Source organism: Lucilia cuprina, chromosome 4 (genome assembly GCF_022045245.1).
Source record: "Lucilia cuprina isolate Lc7/37 chromosome 4, ASM2204524v1, whole genome shotgun sequence".
Taxonomy (NCBI): Eukaryota; Metazoa; Arthropoda; class Insecta; order Diptera; family Calliphoridae; genus Lucilia; species Lucilia cuprina.
The window spans coordinates 18,653,540-18,674,496 of NC_060952.1; the positions used below are offsets into that span (position 1 = coordinate 18,653,540).

Genomic DNA, 20,957 nt, shown 5'->3' on the forward strand with positions numbered 1-20,957 from the left:
CCTATATACGTGTTTAAGCAAGTTATAGATAGAAATAAAAAAACAGGAATTATATGGCGACTAGGGTCAAATATGGACCGAACCTCATAAAATTTGGGATTGTAATTTTTATTCATATAAAACTTCTTTGAGTTAAATTTTATCATAAAATGACTGATTAAAAGTGAGTTACAGATGTTTAACTGTTTTTCTAAAATTAAACGGAACTAGGGTCCAATCGTTACGATAATAATCATTTAATCTTATATACATTTTAGATCTGCCGATTTTTAAAGCTATATAGTTATAATTAATAGAAATATGAGCTAAAATGTGATAAAAAGCCGGTTCTTTTGTATGGCGACGAGGTGTACTAAATAGACTGATTTCAAAAAATTTTAATTTTGGTGCTATAATGCATCATACCCCAATTGATGGATATTATCTGCAAAAACCCAAAAAGTTGTAAGCGCTCTAATTTTTTAGACGTGGTTTACCTTCTCATGGAATTGCCCATATGTTTTTCAAGATTTTACATTTAGGCACTAAACACTGAAATAAATCATAATCAATAACTTAATTACTCAAACACTTGACAATGTGTAATTATGAATAATAAAAAATGAAATTGAAAGAAAAATTTCACCTTCAAATTCACCTCATATAGCAGTTAATATCATCTTTTAACACAATACCAGTCAAATATTTTTTGCAAAAAAATATATTCATCTCATATTTCATACTTACGTAAATGTGAGTAAATATTTTATCAAATTTATTTAATTTTAACTAATTAAAGTAATTGCGCTTGTAATTGGTGACATTATTAGTTATTAAAAATCATCAAGATTGAAGGATAAAAAAAGTATCCCAGCAAAAACTAGGTAATGGCTGCTACATGTCACCTGGGCTATATAGAAGTAGTCCAATAAGGACTTATTAATAATGTGTTATATAAATACTTTCTTATTCATAATTATGTAAAGCTATAGAAGCTGTATACGTGTTCTCATGATAACTATGACGACTACTTTTTTTAGCTTTTTGTAATGACTTAATATGCTGGGAATGTATTTAAGAATATGGACAATATTAATATATTTAAATCAAATAAAACACAGCATACTTTGAGAAATATACGAGTTCGTTGTGGTAATCGAATATATAGCATTTTTTTTTAATTGTTTTTACAAGATTATAAACCCCAATTTTTTCTAGCTACATTTGAAAAAGTCAATGATTTCTATGTACTCAGATTTGTTGGCTAACAAATGATTTCGTTACACCAACTAGTTTTCTGTGGTTGTGGTTAAAAAATTAAAATATTATGGGACTTCGATTATTGCAACTGATATTCTAAAACTTGTTAACCTCATATCCACACTTTATTGTAAAACTCAGTGTCGATAGAAGAAAATATTTACTAACTTTTGTGTGTTGGGGAATAAAAGGAAACGGAATGTAGGTTACCTAAATGTGTCTTTTTAAGTGTGTATCTGTATGAATAAGTAAATTTTATCTTTACAAATATAAATAAACAAATATTAAATACATACATCTCTTACTCACTCAGTCGTTGTGTTTTATTTTATTTATAATACCACGCACATTGTTAAATGTGTAAATATGTAAAAGAATTCGAAAACTGCTTAAGAAAAACTAAACAAATAGTAAAAAAGAAGTATTATAATAACGTTAAACATTTATCAATGTAATACTTATGGACCATCATGTCAAACAAGTGTTTTTTAAGATGTAAACTGTTTCCAATGGAAATTATCTTAGAAACTAAAAATGTTTTGAATGATAAAAATATTAATCTTTTAAATATTTGAAAATTAAGATTAAGTTTCATAACAAAAGGACCAAAGTTTAAAAAATGTCGGATTATTCTAGTTTGATAAGTCTTTTAAATTATAAGCGGATTACATTTTCAATTTGAGCGATATATTCTTAAATAATTTAGATCTTATGGGGATAACGATGTTAATTGACATCAAAAGTTTTACCGCTCTGTCAAATTTCATAAGGGTCTGTGTCCATATTGGATTCAAGACCTCATATATGACGCGCACATTGATCTTACAAACAATTTTACATTTTTTAAATATTAATATATGGAAATAACGATGAAAATCGACATCAAGGATCTGTCTATATTGGATCCAAAACCCAATGAAGGAATAATATATACAAAAAATTGCGCTTAACTTTGACGTGGACATAGAAACCTAAAATGAGGATCTGTTCAAAATTTACCCCTCTTACAGTTGATCAATAATATTGTCCATAAAATGTCCAAAAATTTGAATTTAAATTAAATCCGCCAAAAAATAGTTTAGTATTCGAATTCTGAGTTCGGTCAATAATTGTCTTAAGGCCCAATAAAAGATTCCAGCAAATTTTTACCACAAACGTTTACGAGTAATTAGAAAAAGTAGTCGCTGTAATTATATAACACATTATTATAAAGACCTTATTAGACTACTTCTATGTAATCTAGACGATATGTAGAAGATATTAAAAGTAAAATTAATAGAAAAAGTTTTGCTCCATTCTATTTCACAATGACGCCAAGTGTCTTTGTAACTTGTTTCTTAAACGGAAGTTTTTAATTTATTTACATTTTATGTTAGAATATTCTTTATTTCATGTATTTCCCAATATTTACTTTATTATAAAAGTAAACAAAAAAAAAAGACACCTTGATTGATACGCACTTTCAACATATAAATGTGGGTCAACTTTTTGTTCATTTAACAATAATGAAAATACAAGAAAACCGACCGCTTTTTTTCTACCAACTAACAAACAACCAAACCAATATTTAGATAAACATATGGTGTGAGAGTTAAGGTGATTAATTAGAGGTATTTTCCGAACTATAAAAATAGGTAGCATTATTGACTTTGTAGTAAAACGTGTGTAATTAAATAAACATATGCGTATAGAAATAAAGAAAAAAACCATGGAGACTAGATTACAATTAAAAATATTTATTTTTATTTATTGAGTTTTTATCCACATCATGGGGAATTTTCAATATTATAAAGATTTAAATGAAATATTGTTTATTTTACATTCGGTGTTATTATTAGTTATAAATATATATTTATTTTGATTATTTTCATAGAGAATTTTTTAAAAAGTTTATTTGCTGTTAAATCGTCCTCAAACATAAAGTATTTTAAAAACGACAATGTTGTCTTAAACGCCGAGGTTTTAAATATTTACAGAACAAGTAAGAGTGTTGTATTCGGTAATACCGAATCTATTATATCTACCAACTTACCGTTTCCGTAAAAGAAATGCTTCCCTTAACTATAAATCGATCAAATTTTTCAGCGATTTTATGTCACACAGAACTTTTCTATGTCGTATTTTTAAGCGAGTAATGAGCGGTTAAGCTAGTTTTTAAAAGGGACTTTATAGACCTGTATATAGATTTTGACTCGTATGAAACTTATTTATGTCATATTTAATCGCGTCAGTTATGGTCCGATCCTCATTTTAAGCGAGTAATGAGAGGTTAAGCTAGTTTCTAGAAGGGTCTTTATAGACCTGTATATGGATTTTGACTCGTATGAAACTTATTTATGTCATATTTAATCGCGTCAATTATGGTCCGATCCTCATAAAACTTTGTACAGAGATTTTGGTTCGTTTAAAACTATAAAAAACTGTTTTCCGTTGGCTCACTTGTATGGGGGTTATACGAAAACGTGGACCGATATTTTAATATTCTCAATACAGAATATTGTAACATCTAAACTTTACTTCTTTCCTTTCAAGCCCTAACGTGCTTCCAAAATACAGATGGATATGGCCAGATAAGGAACCGGAATATATGTGGGTTTTATGACCAATATTTCGATGTGTTACAAATGAAATGCAGAAGTCTATATCCTCCTCATCTTTTTTGATGAGGAGGATAAAAACCAAACTCCCTTTAAATAACTTGCCGGAAAAAAAAGTTCGTTGAACTTTCTTCAAATCATTAGAAAATAAAAGAAAATACTTTTCTCAGGAAAAAACTTATAATAATGAATCAACTCACAAAAATGCTCTTAAAGTCGTCTAACAAATATTCATTCTCCCCATTCAATAAAATCTTCCCCTCTACAAGAAACAGGACTACTGATTCAATAATTACAAACTGTTATAAAGTTTTTGAAAAGGGTGCTTTATTCTATATGAATTAGATTTTATTAAAAAAAAGAAGCTCAAAATTTGCTCTGATATTTGCACAAACAAACAAAATTTTGTAATTGTAAAGAAATAAAAGTAATTCCTTATTTGAAACAAAACATAAAAATTAAAATGAGCAACATGTTTTGGGATGAATCACATAATGATGTTTTTAAAATGGGGGTTTTTTTGGGGGTTGTTTTTATATATTTTGCTTCCATTGTATTTTATATTGAAAGGGAGTTTTGGTTTTAGGGGTTTGTTTTTAAGGCGTTAAAGCCAACATTAATATTAATGTTTAATGCCACAAAAAAATGCTTGTGTAAAACTAAGAAAATCTTTTAAATACTTCTTTTGTGGTGGTTATAATAATTTTCTGCTTACTTGGCTAAAATGTTTATGTCCTTAACATTAATTATTCTTTTGTTTGTTTTTTTTTAATAATTTAGTTTATTTCCATACATTTTAATTAGTTGTTAATTATAGTAATTTATTAACAACTAACTAAATATACATACTTGTACATTTAATTGCTTATTTATTTATTGTCAGAGTGTATAAATCTTTTCTGGTAATTTAACTTTAATGTGATATTGTTTTTTTATTTTTCTTTAAGATTTCGTAATTTGTTTTTAGGTATTTGGCAAGATTGCCAAATGTTTTCGCTAGGCTAACGTTACCGCTAAAATACATTTTCAACCCGCTAATACCGACATGGAAATAGTCCTAAATAACGTTACCGAAATAAGTTTTAACAGCAATACTATTCCATAACTTTTGCCAACCTTGGTATTAAGCTATTAACATTATTCCATGATTTTATTTGCAATCGATGTCCAATCCCTACTGTTAAATCTAATTAAACGTTAAATTTGTTTGATTTAATTAAAAAACCTTTTAAATTTTATAAATACTTTATAAATATCTAAAATTCATATATAATCTTAAAATTGTTATAGATTAAACTGCAGGTGCAGTTTTAATTTTTCATAAATCACTTGTTTTAATCTGTTTTTAATTTGTATTACTTTTATTATTAATCTTGGCATTACCGTACATATATTTTTTCTATATTATTATAGATTACAGGAAAGTATGCAATTTTTTCTCTTCATCTAAAAAACGTAATTAAATTTGTTAAGGAAAGTAATAAAATATCAGTGAAAAAAACAGCAGCCGTAATAGTATTAAAACATTGTTAGAAAAATTTACCATTTTAGGAAAATGTCTGCTGGTTGCAACAAAACAAACATAATAAAAGTAAAAACACAATTTTAGTAAAAGTTATCAAGCACCAAAACAAAAATTCCATTTATGAAACGAGGAAAAAAAAGAAAATAAAACACCAAACCTACATTTAAACTATAAAGCCAGTGCACTGTGGTTTTGTTAAAAAAAATCAGCTAAAAAAAATAAAAATAAACAGAACTGCTAAAGGGTTTTATGAAGGAGATATATATAGCGATATGCAGTGGGGAAAGTGTTATACGTTTGTGCTGATATAACACTCAAAATTATTAGTTTTACACCCACCTTAAAGTATACCAATCGGCTTAGAATCACTTGAGTCACTTCTTGGTCGATTAAGCTAGGTCCGTCTGTCTGTCTGCGTAGCAATTTTCATAAAGAGAACTGCTAAAAAAAATAAAAATTATATTTTTTTATTTAAATTTGGCACAGACTCTTCTTTTGGCCGAAGGAAATATGAAAATAAAATCGGTCCATTATTTGGACTAGCCAGATTTATGTTACATGTTCTGCCGACAATGCCGAATTTTGTAATGGTCGACTTTTGTAATGACTATACAAACATCCCTTCAGAAAACGACTTGAAGGTTAAAATTAACTTATAAAATAGTATTTTCCTTCGATTCCGAAATAAGTTTTCAATTTGCTAACAAAGGGGTCAAAGGGACCTCAAAAAAATTATTGACCTTTAAATCATTTTGTGAAGATGATTTTGTATGGGGACTAGGGTCAAATGAGAACAAATCATTAGAAAATCGAAAATATTATTCAGAAATTCTGAATCAGAATTAAATAGAAGAAATTTTTTACTGATTTTTTTACAGATATTCGAATATGATTTCGTTTAATTTAATTTAAGTAATTTTCTGAGGGGATTTTTAAAAGGGCTAGGGTCAAATAAGGACCGATCAGATCGATTTTAAATGAATGACTTTAGAGAGATTTTTACTGTAATTAAACAAGACTAAGTTTCCCTTAGAATATAGGAACTGCTACAAAAATCCATTCCGATCGAAAATGGAATTATTACACAATAGGTGGACGGATCAAAACTTAAAAAAATATTTTAAACAATTTGGGAATTTGAAATGGCTACATTCCGAAAAAGTATAAATTTTTATTTTTTAAGACTAAAAATAGGAATGGACTTTTGGTCAGTTTCCCTATTTCATGTTTTTTTTTAAATATTTGTTTCTTAACCACTATGCAACATTATAGATATTTCTTTTCTAGTTTAAATCTAATATTTTCAACAACCAGTAGTAAAACCTGACGAACATTATCTTAACAAATAAGAAATGTAGGTTTAACTTTTTTCCGTTCCTTATTTTCTGTAATAGAAACACACAAAAAAATATAACTAAACTTACCATAATTTGATCTACGATGTTGACGATGACTATAATTAGTTTTATAAGATATAAACAACAACAGAAAAAATAATAAAAAAATCCAAATAAATGTATGTAATTTGTAATTGTAATTTGACTGGAGGTAGTTGGTTTTTATACGACTTGTATGCTAACAAAAAAATCAAAGCCAAAATGTTTATTTCTGTTTTTGGCCAAGAGGGTTTGTAATTTGTCAAAACGAGTGTAAATAATAAAAAACTATGTAGTTGTACTCATAATAAACCTGTACACGTAAAATTAAGAAAAATATTTTTTTTTTAACCATAAGAGAAAAAAATTAAACTTCTGCTTTACACTTGGCAAAAAAATCCTTGGAAGAAATTCATTTCCTAAAAAAATTTTTAAAGGGCATATTATATTTTAACCAATTTTTAATGAAAACTGACCAAAATAATGAATTGGTGGGAAACGAACCCAAGACCCCTAAACTAATACACTACCACACACCCAACTAAGTAGTTTATGCAGAATTATTAAGCATTTTATTTATTGTAGAAAATTGATATATAAAAAGAAAATTAAGTAAAACTAAAATATTATTTAATTGATTAAATTAAATTTTCTACTAATTTATTTAGTTGAGTGTAAAATCTAGTTGTCTAAATTGTTGAATTTATAAAGCTCCATAGATAAAATAACTGTTAACATACATTTTATTTCGTACGATGTCAATTTATTTCTACGTTTTTTTTCTCATAAACGTTTTTAAACTAAAAACACTTTCATAGATATCAACAAAGTAAACATGTTTAAATAAAAAAAAAAATATTTGCACAATCAAATTTAAACTGGTTTCTTTAGCTTAATTTTTGTGGTTTGGCATTTGAAATATTAAACAAAAAAAAAAAAATAATTCTCAAGGAATGTTTTAATTCAAATTGTTAGCTTTTTTTGCTGTTGTTTCTTAAATGCTGCAATTAAATTTTTGTTAAAGGAAATTATCTTGTAGATATTTTAAAAATGTATAAAAAACTTACAAGTATTAAAAAAACTGTTTTAAAGAGTTAACTTTGTTGGGAGAACTTAGGCACTAGATGTTGTAAAACTTATATAAAAATATGTATATTTTATTGATTATAAATCTTAACTATTTTCCGAATAACTGAACTTCTGTATAATTTTAAATGTTTATGACTTCTTTTTGGATAAATTAAATAAATTTGCGCGATGTCTTTCGGAAATAATATTAACATTTCATTCATAAAGTTTATAATAAATATGCCAGCTAAATTTCTATTTATAAAAGGTGTTGAGTTACTCAAATTAATATATAACTATGCATTTATTATTAAAAACAAACTGATTCGTCAAATTCAATTAAAAAGTGTAGGCAAGCACATAAAATTTTGTTTATTATTTTGCGAATGGTTGTTTAAATCGCAATGATTACTTAATAATTTTATTAAGTGTTTCTTAAAAGGAGCGTCAAATAACAATTTATAAATTGTTTATATTCATTTATTTTTATTATTATTTTTTATTGTGGGAGTCATATCATCATCGTAAAGAAATAATTTTTAAAGTGAAATATTAAACAATATAGAAGTCTATATTCGTCTTTGTCGAATCTTATATACCCTTCACCAAAGTATGTTCAAAAAAAGATTAATTTTATAAAATTTAAATTTATTTAATTTTTTCCAATTCTACCATTATTTTAGTAAAGCAAAACAACAAGAAAGTTAAATGAAATGAAACAATAACAACAAAAACAAAATACACAAAGCAATAAAGACATCATACGTCCAAATATACAATTTTTCCAATAAGAAATGGTGTTGACTGAGAATCACTTCCTGAGTCGATTTGGCTATTTCCGTCTGTGTGTCCATGTAAAGCTTATGCGAACGCTACAGGTCGAAATTTTGCACATTCTTTTGAACCAAAAATGAAAATTATTAAAAATGCTTCAAATCGGTCCAATTCGTCAGCTCCATTACAACCGTGCCCCACGAATAGACCTTTTGAGCTTATAATTTTGTTTAATTATATCCACAAAACTTAGTTTTATAAAAGTTTAAACGACACAGCCTATACCGGGCTCCATTTCACCCTAACCCCCCATACAAACTTCCCTTCTGAAAATTACTCGAAGGTCTAAATTTACATGTTAACACTAATAACACAATTGAATTTTACATAAATAAATTTCTCTATCAAAATTTAAAGGGATAGGCCCATATTTATCCCTTCCCCCATGTAAGCCCTCTTGCAGTGAATCTCTTTTTTGGGTCAACAATAAGTAAAACATTCCAAAATTAAGGTAAAAACAAATTAAATTACTCATTATTTGATAAATATGGTCGGTCATGTTAAACTATACATTCATACTGGGTTTTTGATGCAATTTTCAGAGGTTGTCTCGGATTTTTGCTGGGATCTACAGAAAATAGATTTCCTTAGAAACGCGGACGGACAGACAGTAAAGCTTCCTCTCGTCTATATACAAAAATCTATACCATTTTAACATAACTAAATAATGACTTTATTAAATATTTATGATATGAAAAAATAAAAAACCTTAATTGTATATTTTAAATTATGCAATAGTTATGCGTTTTTTTGTTATTGTTGTTGTGTTTTTCTATAGTTTATTTTTCTCAAGTATTAAACTTGTCATACGAGCTGTGACAGGTTAACAGACACTGGAGCCCTTGTTAAAACCATATGAATCAACAAACTGCAACAACAAAAACCCCAACAACACAATAGTGCAGTAATAAACGATTTTTATTGTAAATTTTTGTTTTCAAAACATGCATATGATGACGACTATGACATGAGTGTTTAACCAAAAAACAAAAAAACTATAAATAAACGAAAAAATATGAATTATGCGACATAATTTATAAGTTGTTTGTTATTTATTCATAATGCTAAATGCAGTTTACACTTTAACAAAATATTGGTGGAAATTGTATTTTGATTTAATACTTTGGGAGTTGATTTTTGTTTAAGGCACAAATTGTGGATCAAACTAAAAATTTAAAACAAAAAAGCTTTTAATTAAGTAATAATTGATTGCCAAAATCTTAAAATTTTGATAAAATCTGAAACAATTTGGTATTTTTAAATATTTTGCGAAATTTAAAAAAAAGTTAAATTTGCTTACTTAATGCTATACGCACAATTGGGACGAACGACGAATTAATTGGGAAAAGTTGTTTTAAGACGAATTCCGATAGCCCAAATTTGCTGAAATTTGGCGGCTGTGAGTACAGTTAATGACAATACAATATTATGTTCAAATATTCCAAATTATATTCGAAAATTCGAAGTTATGTTCGAAATTTGTTTTATGCTCTTAATATAATCTCTGGGTCATAAAAACTAAAAAAAAAATTCGAAAATTCGAACTTAAGTTCCAAAAATTTTTAGAGCCATCAAAACCAGTTCTTGTGGCCCAAATTGTCTGGAATTCGGCAGTCTGGAGTATACTTTATGGCACTACAACGCTATGTTAGAATATTTAAAATTAAGTTCGAAATAAATTTTGAAGTTGCGAAAATAATCTCAAAATTTGGAATATTCACAAAAATATAATTTTAGTTCATTTTAAGGCCAATTTCTTACATTTTCTGAAATAATGTTCGAATAAATTTTAAAGCTGTTAAAAAGATTCATAAAAATATAATTTGTGTTCCTTTTTCTTACTTTTTCCAATTTCGACCGAACAAATTTTGAAACGAATTCGCAGTAAAAATAATTTGATTGTGTTCTATTCGACGAATTTACGCAACTAATTGTTGTCGACTAGTTCGTCGTGCTATACGAAATTCGTCGTTTGTCCCAATTGTGCGTATACCATAACATAAAATTTTTTATTTTCTACTTAATTTAAAAATTTTTACAACAAACAAATTTTTAAATTATTCCAAAATTTTAAGCAAATAATTTTTTCATAGACAATATAGAAAACATTTTTTCTCTATGTAGTTGGTTGCAGTCAATTTTGTTTTGTTTTCATTAACAATGCAACAACTCCAAAAATGTACTATGATAATTCATAAATACAAACAAATAAAACAAAATACATATGGAAATAATAATGAATTTATAAATTTGCATTTAAATTTTTGGATATTGTTTTCCAAAGATGACCAAAACAATCATATTTTTTGATTGCTTAATATGTACATATTTTAAATTATAAAGTGACTTTCTAAAAAAAAAACTTTAAATAAATAAAAAAATTAAATAAGTTTATTAAGAAAATGTTTTATTTATTTTTGAGTTAAATTATTTCCTTAATAATAAAAAATAAATAATAATTGTCATATTTTTGACAAATGTCCTAAAGCTTACAATTTCTTTAAATACAAATTTATTTTTTCCTACAATTTATGTAAATTAAATGACAATCTCTAGAACCGGTAAAAAATACCAAAGGAAAACTACCATCTGTTACCTACCACACTGCCTTATCATTTTTAAATAATTCCTTTTTGTTTAAAGTACAACAACATACATACATAAATATTTAAGTCACTATGTCTGTCAATCAGTTTTGTTTTGTAGGAGACCACACCCTACGTAATAAACCTAGAAAGTGTGTTGTCGTTGTTTTTCAACTTCATTTATTATTGTAATAATATTTAAATTTACAGCGAATCATCTTTGTCATCATTATCTTGTTTTATTCTGGTACTTAATTTGTGTGCCTTTAAAGATGACGATGCCTTTAGGTCATTTCTATGTATATCTTATGATTATGTTCTAAGTGTAGGCGTTGTCAACAAACCGAAAGAGCATAGAATTAGTTCTGGTTTCCTATTTACTGTTTATGGGAAAATGTACATTTAATTACATATGTTTATTAGTGAGTATTTTTTTTTAAATTTGAATTAGTTTTAGAGAAAAATTGTATACAGATAAACATGGGTTTCGTTAATCAATTTAATATGATTGTTTTACAAAAAGTGATTGAAAAAAGCTAAAATATGTTTGAATTTGTAAAAATTAGTTAAAGCCGTGATACACGGTTGTCAGATCTTAACAGTTTATGGGTTAACATCATTCGATTTTTATAACATTTCGGGAATATATCTCATATTGTCTTAAATTGCATAATCTGAAAAAAAAGTTTTATATATATAAAATAAAATTTTTCTAAAATTTTAACAAAAAGTTGTTTTCTCCGAAATCCTCAAAATTCAAAGATATTGACTAAATTATAACCAAAACCACTTTAGTGTATATTGGGTTTGTGCTGATGTTTGTAACTATAAGGTATAACAATCGGCTCAGAATCATTTTCTGAGTCTATTTAGCTATGTCCGTCCTTCCGTCCATGTCAAACTTCAGGTCGCAATTTTGGAGATAATTTAATGAAATTTGACACATGATCTTCTATGATACCATAGATGAAGCCTATTGAAAATGGTTAAAGTGTGTCCATTATTTCACATAGCCCCCATACAACTGAACCCGCCGAATAGGGCTTTTAAGTTTGTTATTATGTTTTATATACTCGTATCTCGACAAAAAGCTGCAAAACCATGTTCTATACTAGGATCATTAAGGCCTCATGATCTTTATAATTAAGGGTCTCCTATGATCCAGCAGTTTTTAAAAATAAGCAGAAAAGCATCTCTGATTTTTACACAAAGTTTTGAACTATACGTTTATATTGAAAGTATTGTCAACTTTTTTATTTTCTTTGAAAAATTAGGGGACACAAGTATACAACCCGAAGGACCAAATAACACTTAGATTGGTGAAAATTATATCAATAATAAAAAGAACTAAATTTATTATTATTTTAAATCCTTTCATCTCAATTATACATTAAAATGTAACCAGAGTTTTATTTCAGAAATTTGAATAAAGTTATTATTTTTATGTTTTTTTATTTTATAATTTATTGTACACTTTGTACATTGTTAAGGTTGAATATTTTACGCCTACATGTTTTTTATTATGTATGTATTACTACTTAACATTGACCAAAGATGGTATTGTTTCGTTAAGTAAATAATTAAATAACAAAAGAAACCTAAAGCTACTGGTTTCTAAAATGCATTTACACATAAAGATTTTAACACTTAAAGAAAAATTATTTTATTATAATTTATTTTATATTTTATATATTATCATAACAAATATCGTTATTTAAAACCAAATCCGTAATTATTTCTTTATTATAAATTACAAGTAATTGTAATTGAGGATGAAATGAATTATTTTATGTAATCATAACGAATTCAATGTCTTACAGAACTGTTTTAAAATTTTTCAACTATCTTACGATAAAACAAAGAGACAAAAGCAATACATAGTTTCTGACCAAATTTGTAGCTCATTGTCAGTTAATTATAAAATATCACAATTTGTTTATTGTCATGCAAATTTATATTTTCGCTCACTTGACTCTTATTACTCCACAAACAATCAACTGTTAGAGGTCTATAGATGGAAGTGGTAAAATATAATTATGACAAATTATTGAATAATGCATTAAGAATAATAAATTAGCAAATATTTATACGCAAAAAGCATACACATACAAATAATTAATTTAATAAAATTTGTTAAACAAACTGTTTTTAAACGAAATTTGAAACTGTCTGTCATATTTATGAATGAAAAGGTCAAAAACATTTTTAGAACATTAACAAATTTGGTAATGTTTTTTTTTCTTTTCGAATAACTTAAAAGCAAATTGAAATAAATTGTCAATCAAACAACAATATAATAACAATTTTTTTAAATAAATTCTCCCGATTTGTGTTATATAAAAATCCCACATTAGTTACTTTTAATTGTTTTTCTATTTCTATTCTCTCCAATAACCTTGAGTTCTTTCAAAAAATTCAAATTTTTTTATTTATTTTTATATATTATAATTCTCATTAAATAATTTATTGTCTCTTCTCTTTGCAGGTAATTTAATCCAGTGATTTATTTATTTTAACTAAAAGAGTTTGGCATTTATTTACGCTTCGAAACCATGAGTAGAGTAAAATAATTTTGTTTATAAAATTATTAACCGGAAATGCGTGAGTGAGCTAATAATGTTATTTAATAACTTTTTTTGATATATAACTAAAGAAAAATTACATTTGTAATCAAATAAAAATATTCGAAACAAAAATTTTTTACATATTATTTATGATTTAGTTGAAATAATTTCTTTTTTGTATCCCAGCTAAATAAAAGTGTTTCTTCTGTAGAAGTGATGTTTATTGACTTCCAAAGAAGCGAAAAGAATAAAAATTTTTGAATTTTATTTTTGAGTTTATTGATAAATTCGAGTAATTTATTTATTTATGTAAATATTGTTTTATTGAAATTATTCAATTTTACTTCCTAATAATTTTCAAAAAATAACATAAAAACTACTTCCTGAGAATGACTTCAGAAGTAGTGAATTGGAAATCAAAAAGGACATTCCTCCTATGACAAGTCTGTGTTATAATCATCACTTCTTCAAGGTTTTTTCCATGAACTAAATTCTGCTTCTTTTTCGCATCTTTGGAAGTTCTTTTTTTTCTGGGATTTGGACTTTGTCAAAGTTCAATGCGATTTTTTTTAAATACTTTATAACTATTTTTTTCTTTTAAACGTTTTCAATACATAACAAACAAACATAAAAAGCACTTGCATTCTTTAAATATCAGCTCGAAGAACTATATACGTACTTGAAATAAACGCCACTATGGGCGTAAAATATATATTTTTGTAGCCATTCAATCGTATGTAAGAAATACACATTAGCATTGGAAAAGTGTACGTATATTGTTACTAGTCATGGTATGTAGTTACTTATGGTTTTTAGTACTTTCTATCAAGTACCATATTTGTACATACTATTTTATATTACAAGTACTTCATACAAATATATAAAGGTGGTCCATGAAAAATTGAGATTGAAAATCAAAATATATATTTTTGTTAGCAGAGAAGAAGTTTTGGACCAAAATGTGAGATAATATTAGTATTGTTGCTAAGTTTTTTTTTTAAGTTTACTGTCCAATAAAGGAGCCAACCTAATTTACAAACACAACAAATTTGCTATATAAACGATTATTTAAGCATTGTATAATATTCATTCTAGCTTTTCCAATTTTCTTTTATAACCATAACCTTGAGTTTTCGACTAAAGACCAAGAAATTATTTTGATTTCTGTTCTACATTGACACTTGGGAATACGCTATATACTAACTTCTATTCGAACAGAATCTGTGCTGGATAAATTGAAGGGGGGTAGTGTTAAGAAACTAGTAATAACAAGTCATAAAATCCACACAAAATCATACTTAAATACAAAAAATATACAATGAATATAATGGTTATATATATTTTTTTTACTAAATGTTGCGTGCTATAAAGAAATATTTAAATATTTTTTTTTTATTTTTCAACAATATCTGCAACACCAACATGTTGTGATAATATCTAAAGAGCGAAAAATCGTTGCTTTTTTAGATTGTTTACATTTATACTTGACCTAAAAGTAGGCAATTATTTTTAAAATATATTATTTCTTAAAATTGTGTTTATTGTTAATAATAGGCATGCAATATTTCTTTAACAATGACAAGTTTTGAAATAACTTGAAGTAAATGGATATTTGAAGGCTTATAAAATGCCATATTATATTAAGACAAGAGATAAGGTAACCATCGTTTTCTGAAGACCTTAAATATTTTTGAAATTAACTCTTCAATAAGTCTGCCGGACATGCTTTCGAGAAGTTTCCTATCTGAAATCAAGGAAATTGATCTAAAAATCGGAGACAACATCAGAAAATTTTATGAAAAAATAAGAATTTTTGTTCATGTTATACATGATGGGGTTTCTTGTACTGGGGCAATAATTAGGCGTTACGTATAAAGTTTTATGTTGTTGTTGCTTTGTTATTGCCAAAATCTTTTCTATTCTCAAATATTAAGAACAAATAATCTTATACATAATATTAAACATTAAAATTTATTTTATATTATTATATTTTTTGTTTTATTCTAAAAATTACATATTTTCAATACAACAAACATTTATCATCCAAATTCATTTCGGCACCCAGCTCACAACTAAAATCTCGGCCAAATTCGACATTATTACTTATTGGTCCATTAATATCATACTGTTCCATTGTACGACGATATAAAGGTAAAAATTCAGGTGCCAATTCAACCTTGTGACGTGCGGCACAATGGGTCTGAGCAAAATTAATAAAAAATAATTGTGTGTTTGTGAAATTTACATCAGGCAATGTCTCCAATTCCAGTTCTCTTCTTGGTCGACCGTCTTGCTGTAACCAGTTTATATAGGCTGTAAAAGCAATATTTAAAGCGCTTGTTTCCACCATAATTTCACGTAATTTGGTAGCATTTCGAAAAACATTTGGATTATTATGAAAATGATTGCTCATTTGGACACGAAAGCATTCGCTAATAAGAGGAAAATTATCCATAGTAGTGGGATCGTAGGGAAAAGTATTCATGGGATGTTGAAGCAAACCTTGGTGATCGAAAATTTTTATAATTTCTCTAGCTATCGCCACTCCGATGGAGGAGTATTTAAGTGAGTTGGCATAGGAGGGAGAATAAAAGGGCTTTTGTAGCAGACCATAACCGACCACTATTTCGTAAGCTAAAGGTTTTTGTTGTATGCTTACAGCTGGAGCTTCAATGTAATTGAAATGATCATTGGTCAGTCGTACTTGCTGAACTGTTTGATTGGCATTATACATCATTAAGGTTTCCAATTTGTGCCAATAATCTTGATCATCATGCAACGGTAGACCTCTTAAGATGTCCGCGTTTGGTTGATAAAAAGGAAAGGTGATTTTCAAAGTATTTAATTTCAGTTTTATGGCTCTTTTTGTATTCTCGGTCATCCACTGCACATCGGTTTGTAGGTATTTAGAGAAAACCATTTTGATAATGTAAGACATTTCCTGTATATCCTGTTTGACTTCCAACTGGGTGAATTTATCGCTGTAAACTTTGCTTAATACCTGAGGCAAGTAACGCATGACCTGGTTGGCACAATAAAATGGTCTCTGTTCATTGCGTTCGTTAAGGGGGAAATTAATTTCCGTTAGAGCCCGATACATAATGTAATGGGCAAATGATGCCTGCAGACCCTTCTTGGATATATGACTTAACTGTTTGAAATACTCTTCGGAACGGAAGTAAACTTGAGATATTGTACCCGTATCTAAACTGCGATCAATGAATTCCTTAAAATTTATTTGATAAGTATCTGATAGACTGTTTAAGCTTTGTAAGGTATTGGTGGCACTCTGGCGAACACCATGCATTCGATTTTCCACAATACGAGCCGGATGACCTCTTCTGTTTGAATTTAATGCCATTTCCCCTTCCTCATCCAATGGAGTTGTCAGCTGATCCATACGCATATATTTACACAAATCAAATTCAAAACGTAATATAGCACCCGATATACGTAAAGCATTTGATTCGGTAATTTCAGAAAATTTACGTAAATTATCTTTAATTTCACCTTGTATCTTATCAAATACTTGATCTTTTTCATCTATTTCACGAGCAGCTAAAGAACTGCACAATTCCACTGGCAATAAAGTCGTACGTGGTTCCTCAATATAGATAGCTTTATGATTGGGGGTAGTGCGGTCAATTGTTAGGCCAATTAAAATATCAAGTCCATACTTTCTGCGCAAATCGGCTATTACATGAATCCAATTATAGTTGTTGGCATCCCAATTGATACGATTTATATCGGGCAAACCACCATGATGTGAAATGAAAGTGTGCATAAAATTTCTTTGTGCTGGTGAACTAGCCGGTACTCTTAAACATGATTTATAAAAATCTTTGGCCACTTTTATACCCATTGCTTCTTGGGACACTATCGGTTCATTTAGTATGGCCTGTAATTGTTTATTAACAAATTGCTCCATTTGGCTTTGGACACTTATCAGTTCACCTTCACTGGCCATATCAGTGTTTTGTTCTTGCAACCAATTGCCACAGGCATAATCATAGAAATCTTTACAGGCATCACCTTCTAAATTCATATATTTTAATATTTCTCTTGCTTTATGTTCTCGTTCTTGAATTGTTCTGTGGTCTATTTGCCTCGTTTGAGGCTGTTGTTGCTGATGCTGCAGTTGTTGCGAAACTTTTTGACGGCCTTGTTGTATTTGACCTTGGCCTTGTTGGCGTTGTTCGCTGTACTCGATTGCGATTATTAGACATATTATGAGTAAAGAAATCTTCCGATTTTGTAACATTTTCACAGTTAGAGTTTAGAATTGCTACTAACTAATCTTTGAGTAATATACAATAAGAAGCGGGCTTTTGCTGACGCTCAGTCTCAGTCTCTTTTGGCGAATTGAAATGTCTGGTAGAATTTTATGTTTTGTTTTCAAATTTTTATATATGAAAGCGATAAGAATTGGAAACTAAAAATATCAAAACACTCATTATTAAGTAAATAATTAGTTCAAGTATAACTTGTACAAACATGATTTATGAGATAAGTATATTTTTTTTTTTTGATTTATTAAAACCCTTTATTTTTAATTTAAAATGATAATGCAAAAAAAAAAGTATTTCAAAAGATGAAATAAAAGCCAATTACATTAAAATTTTTAGTAGCAAAACAAGTACAAAAAATCATATTTAGAAAGTCTGAGATATAGAAAAAGTCGTAAACCAAAACAGCTAATTTAGCAACACTGTTTACAGCTTTTATAAATTCCGTTACTCTCATTCAAATTCGCTTCATTTCATCTTTTTAATAATTTTTTCTCAATTCTTATCACAGTTACTCATATTAAAAACGACCTTGTCATCAATACAAAAAAAACTATTTTAATATATATTATTTATTTAAAAAGGAAAAATATCTCATATTTCATTAATAAATTGTACACTTATCAGCTACATTCATTTCTGAACCAATAGCACATCCAAACTCACGACCGAATTCTTGAAAATTTCCCAAAGGGCCATTGACTTCATATCGCGTCATTGTGTGCTTATCCAGAGGGCTGACAACAATCCTAGGTAGCTTTTCCATCTTTGGCGTTGTTTTCTTCTTAGCTTCACAGTACATTTGAGCAAATGATATAAAAAATAATTGAGTATTGGTGAAATTAAGCTCCGCTAAAGTTTCTCGAGATAAAACACCATGATCATTGTTGGGGTTTTGATAGTTAAGCCAGTCGAGGTAAGCACTAAAGGCTATATTTATTGCTGAATTTTTAGCCATCAGTTGGCGTGTTTTCGTAGCATTGCGAAAACTATCTGGATCATTGTTAAGATAGTTGCCAATTTGTTGACGCAAGCAATTTGCACGTTTGTAAAATTCTACAGCAGTTATGGGATCCCAGTTATTATGACCGCTTATGTCACTGGTCCAACCGTAATCATCAAAAGCTGTAGCTATAGCTTCTGCTAATATTTGGCCTATAATAGCGAAACGCATAGAATTGGGCAATTGTGGTTGGTAGTAGGGAGCTTGTAATAACCCCCAGCCCATGTCAATGCGTTTATGATAAGGTCTGTAAACAATTCTAGTTTCATATGCTTCAACTTCGTCTTTTGGTTTGGGTAATCCGGTAGCAAATACACGACTCAACTCATTATTTCTCACTTCACTCATTATAAGTTTCAGATTCATCCAATAATCACTGCGCGAAAATTGTAAATTTAAAGACGTTTTATCGTAGGCGGGAAAATATAAATTCATTTCCGCCAATTTGTTTTTACCCAACCTACCCGTACTACCTTCTATCCAATTCTGCTGTAAACTGGCACCAAATATATCTTTAAGTTTCTCAAATATGGTCTGCACTTGATCTTGATCCACCATATTTGCATATTTACGATGATACATATCACCCAAAATTTGAGGAAAATATTTTTTTACAATTTCCAAACAATACAAAGGACGTGTCTGAAGAGTGTCATTTAGAGGTAGACTTAAATAAGACATTGCTCTGTACATTATATAGTTAGCTATTGTAGTACTATTATTCGTATCCATTACTTTGACAAGTTGTTCAAAATATTGTGGACTTTTCATAAAGACTGGCTTGTACACGGGTACGCCAAAACTTTCTGTTACTATGCTGTTTAAATCAATTTTGTTCTGTAATTGATGAGTGAAATCGGTTAAAGTTTTGCGAGCATACTTTTTGTGCAACATCTCGGGATTAGTACTACCCACAAAGTCCTGCTCTTCGACTTCTGAGATATACATGGCAGAACATAAATCGTACTCAAATGTTAAAATATCGGCCGCCAATTTCCAGGCTTCTTCCTTATTGAGTGATAACCACATGCGCAAATTATCAGCCACCTCTGTTTCTATAGGCACATATTCTTCATCGGTTAATTCTACTAACTTTGTACCGCGATAGCTACACAAATGCTTGGGTATAATCGTAGAGGGCTCTCCCAAGTAAATACTGTTTTCATGCATGCTTTGATAGTTGATATCGATATCCATCCCTATCAAAATGTTCATGCCATAATTGTAACGCAGTCCCGCCACTATATGCTGCCAATCATAGTTGTGATGATGTATTAACCAATTTGAACCCGGTACGGCCGGAAAGCCGCCATTGTTCTTTATAAAATCATTAAGGAAAATCTGTTGCTGTAGTTCGTTTCTTTTAGCTTCCAAACAGGATTTATAAAAAGTTTTTACTTTTTTCGATGTCAAATTGTCATCAATGGTAACATTCTCATCCAATAATTTATGCAAATCCTTATTGACTTTGGAGTCCAGTAGAGTTTTAGATGTTTCAATATGTTTATTTGTAGGTGTATGAAATTTTTGCCAATTTCCACAGGCATATTCATAGAAATCCACACAGGGATCTATGGATAGTTTCATGTAATTAAGTATCTCTCTGGTTTTGGCATTTCGTATAGCTTCATCTTGTTTAAATATGGGAAACAGTGTAGTTTGTCCATTAGTCCTTGAACATGGCCATATTAAGAAGATAATTATGATGGATTTCAGTACAATTGTTTTCCTAAACATTTTCTTCATTCAATCAAAGCTTACGAACTAAACTATTGTTTTGTAGACTAAGCTGGTTACAAAAACGAGCTTTTTCCTTTTTTACGTCTTCAGATTCATGTATTGATTGTATGTCATTCTCTTAATATAAGAGAGTGTCTCTT

General features: G+C 28.3%; 3 protein-coding genes across 3 annotated transcripts in view; 1 reads left to right on the forward strand and 2 right to left on the reverse strand.

The window, feature by feature from the left end:
• Positions 1–20,957, forward strand: part of LOC111675859 (ubiquitin carboxyl-terminal hydrolase 46) — a 39,560-nt gene that overhangs the window by 4,083 nt on the left and 14,520 nt on the right. The gene's annotated exons all lie outside the window — the stretch shown is intronic.
• Positions 15,746–18,159, reverse strand: LOC111679689 (neprilysin-2-like). Its single transcript, XM_023441294.2, has one exon. It carries the CDS (start codon positions 18,047–18,049, stop codon positions 15,809–15,811), a length of 2,241 nt encoding a protein of 746 aa, XP_023297062.2. The 5' UTR covers positions 18,050–18,159; the 3' UTR covers positions 15,746–15,808.
• On the reverse strand, positions 18,613–20,814 carry LOC111679684 (neprilysin-4). Its single transcript, XM_023441286.2, has one exon. The coding sequence runs from the start codon at positions 20,812–20,814 to the stop codon at positions 18,679–18,681; it is 2,136 nt and encodes a 711-aa protein (XP_023297054.2). The 3' UTR covers positions 18,613–18,678.

What these genes read in the sequence shown, in the direction of transcription:
- LOC111679689 (XM_023441294.2), bottom strand. Translation starts at nt 18,049, where the DNA reads ATGTTACAAAATCGGAAGATTTCTTTACTCATAATATGTCTAATAATC.
- LOC111679684 (XM_023441286.2), bottom strand. Translation starts at nt 20,814, where the DNA reads ATGTTTAGGAAAACAATTGTACTGAAATCCATCATAATTATCTTCTTA.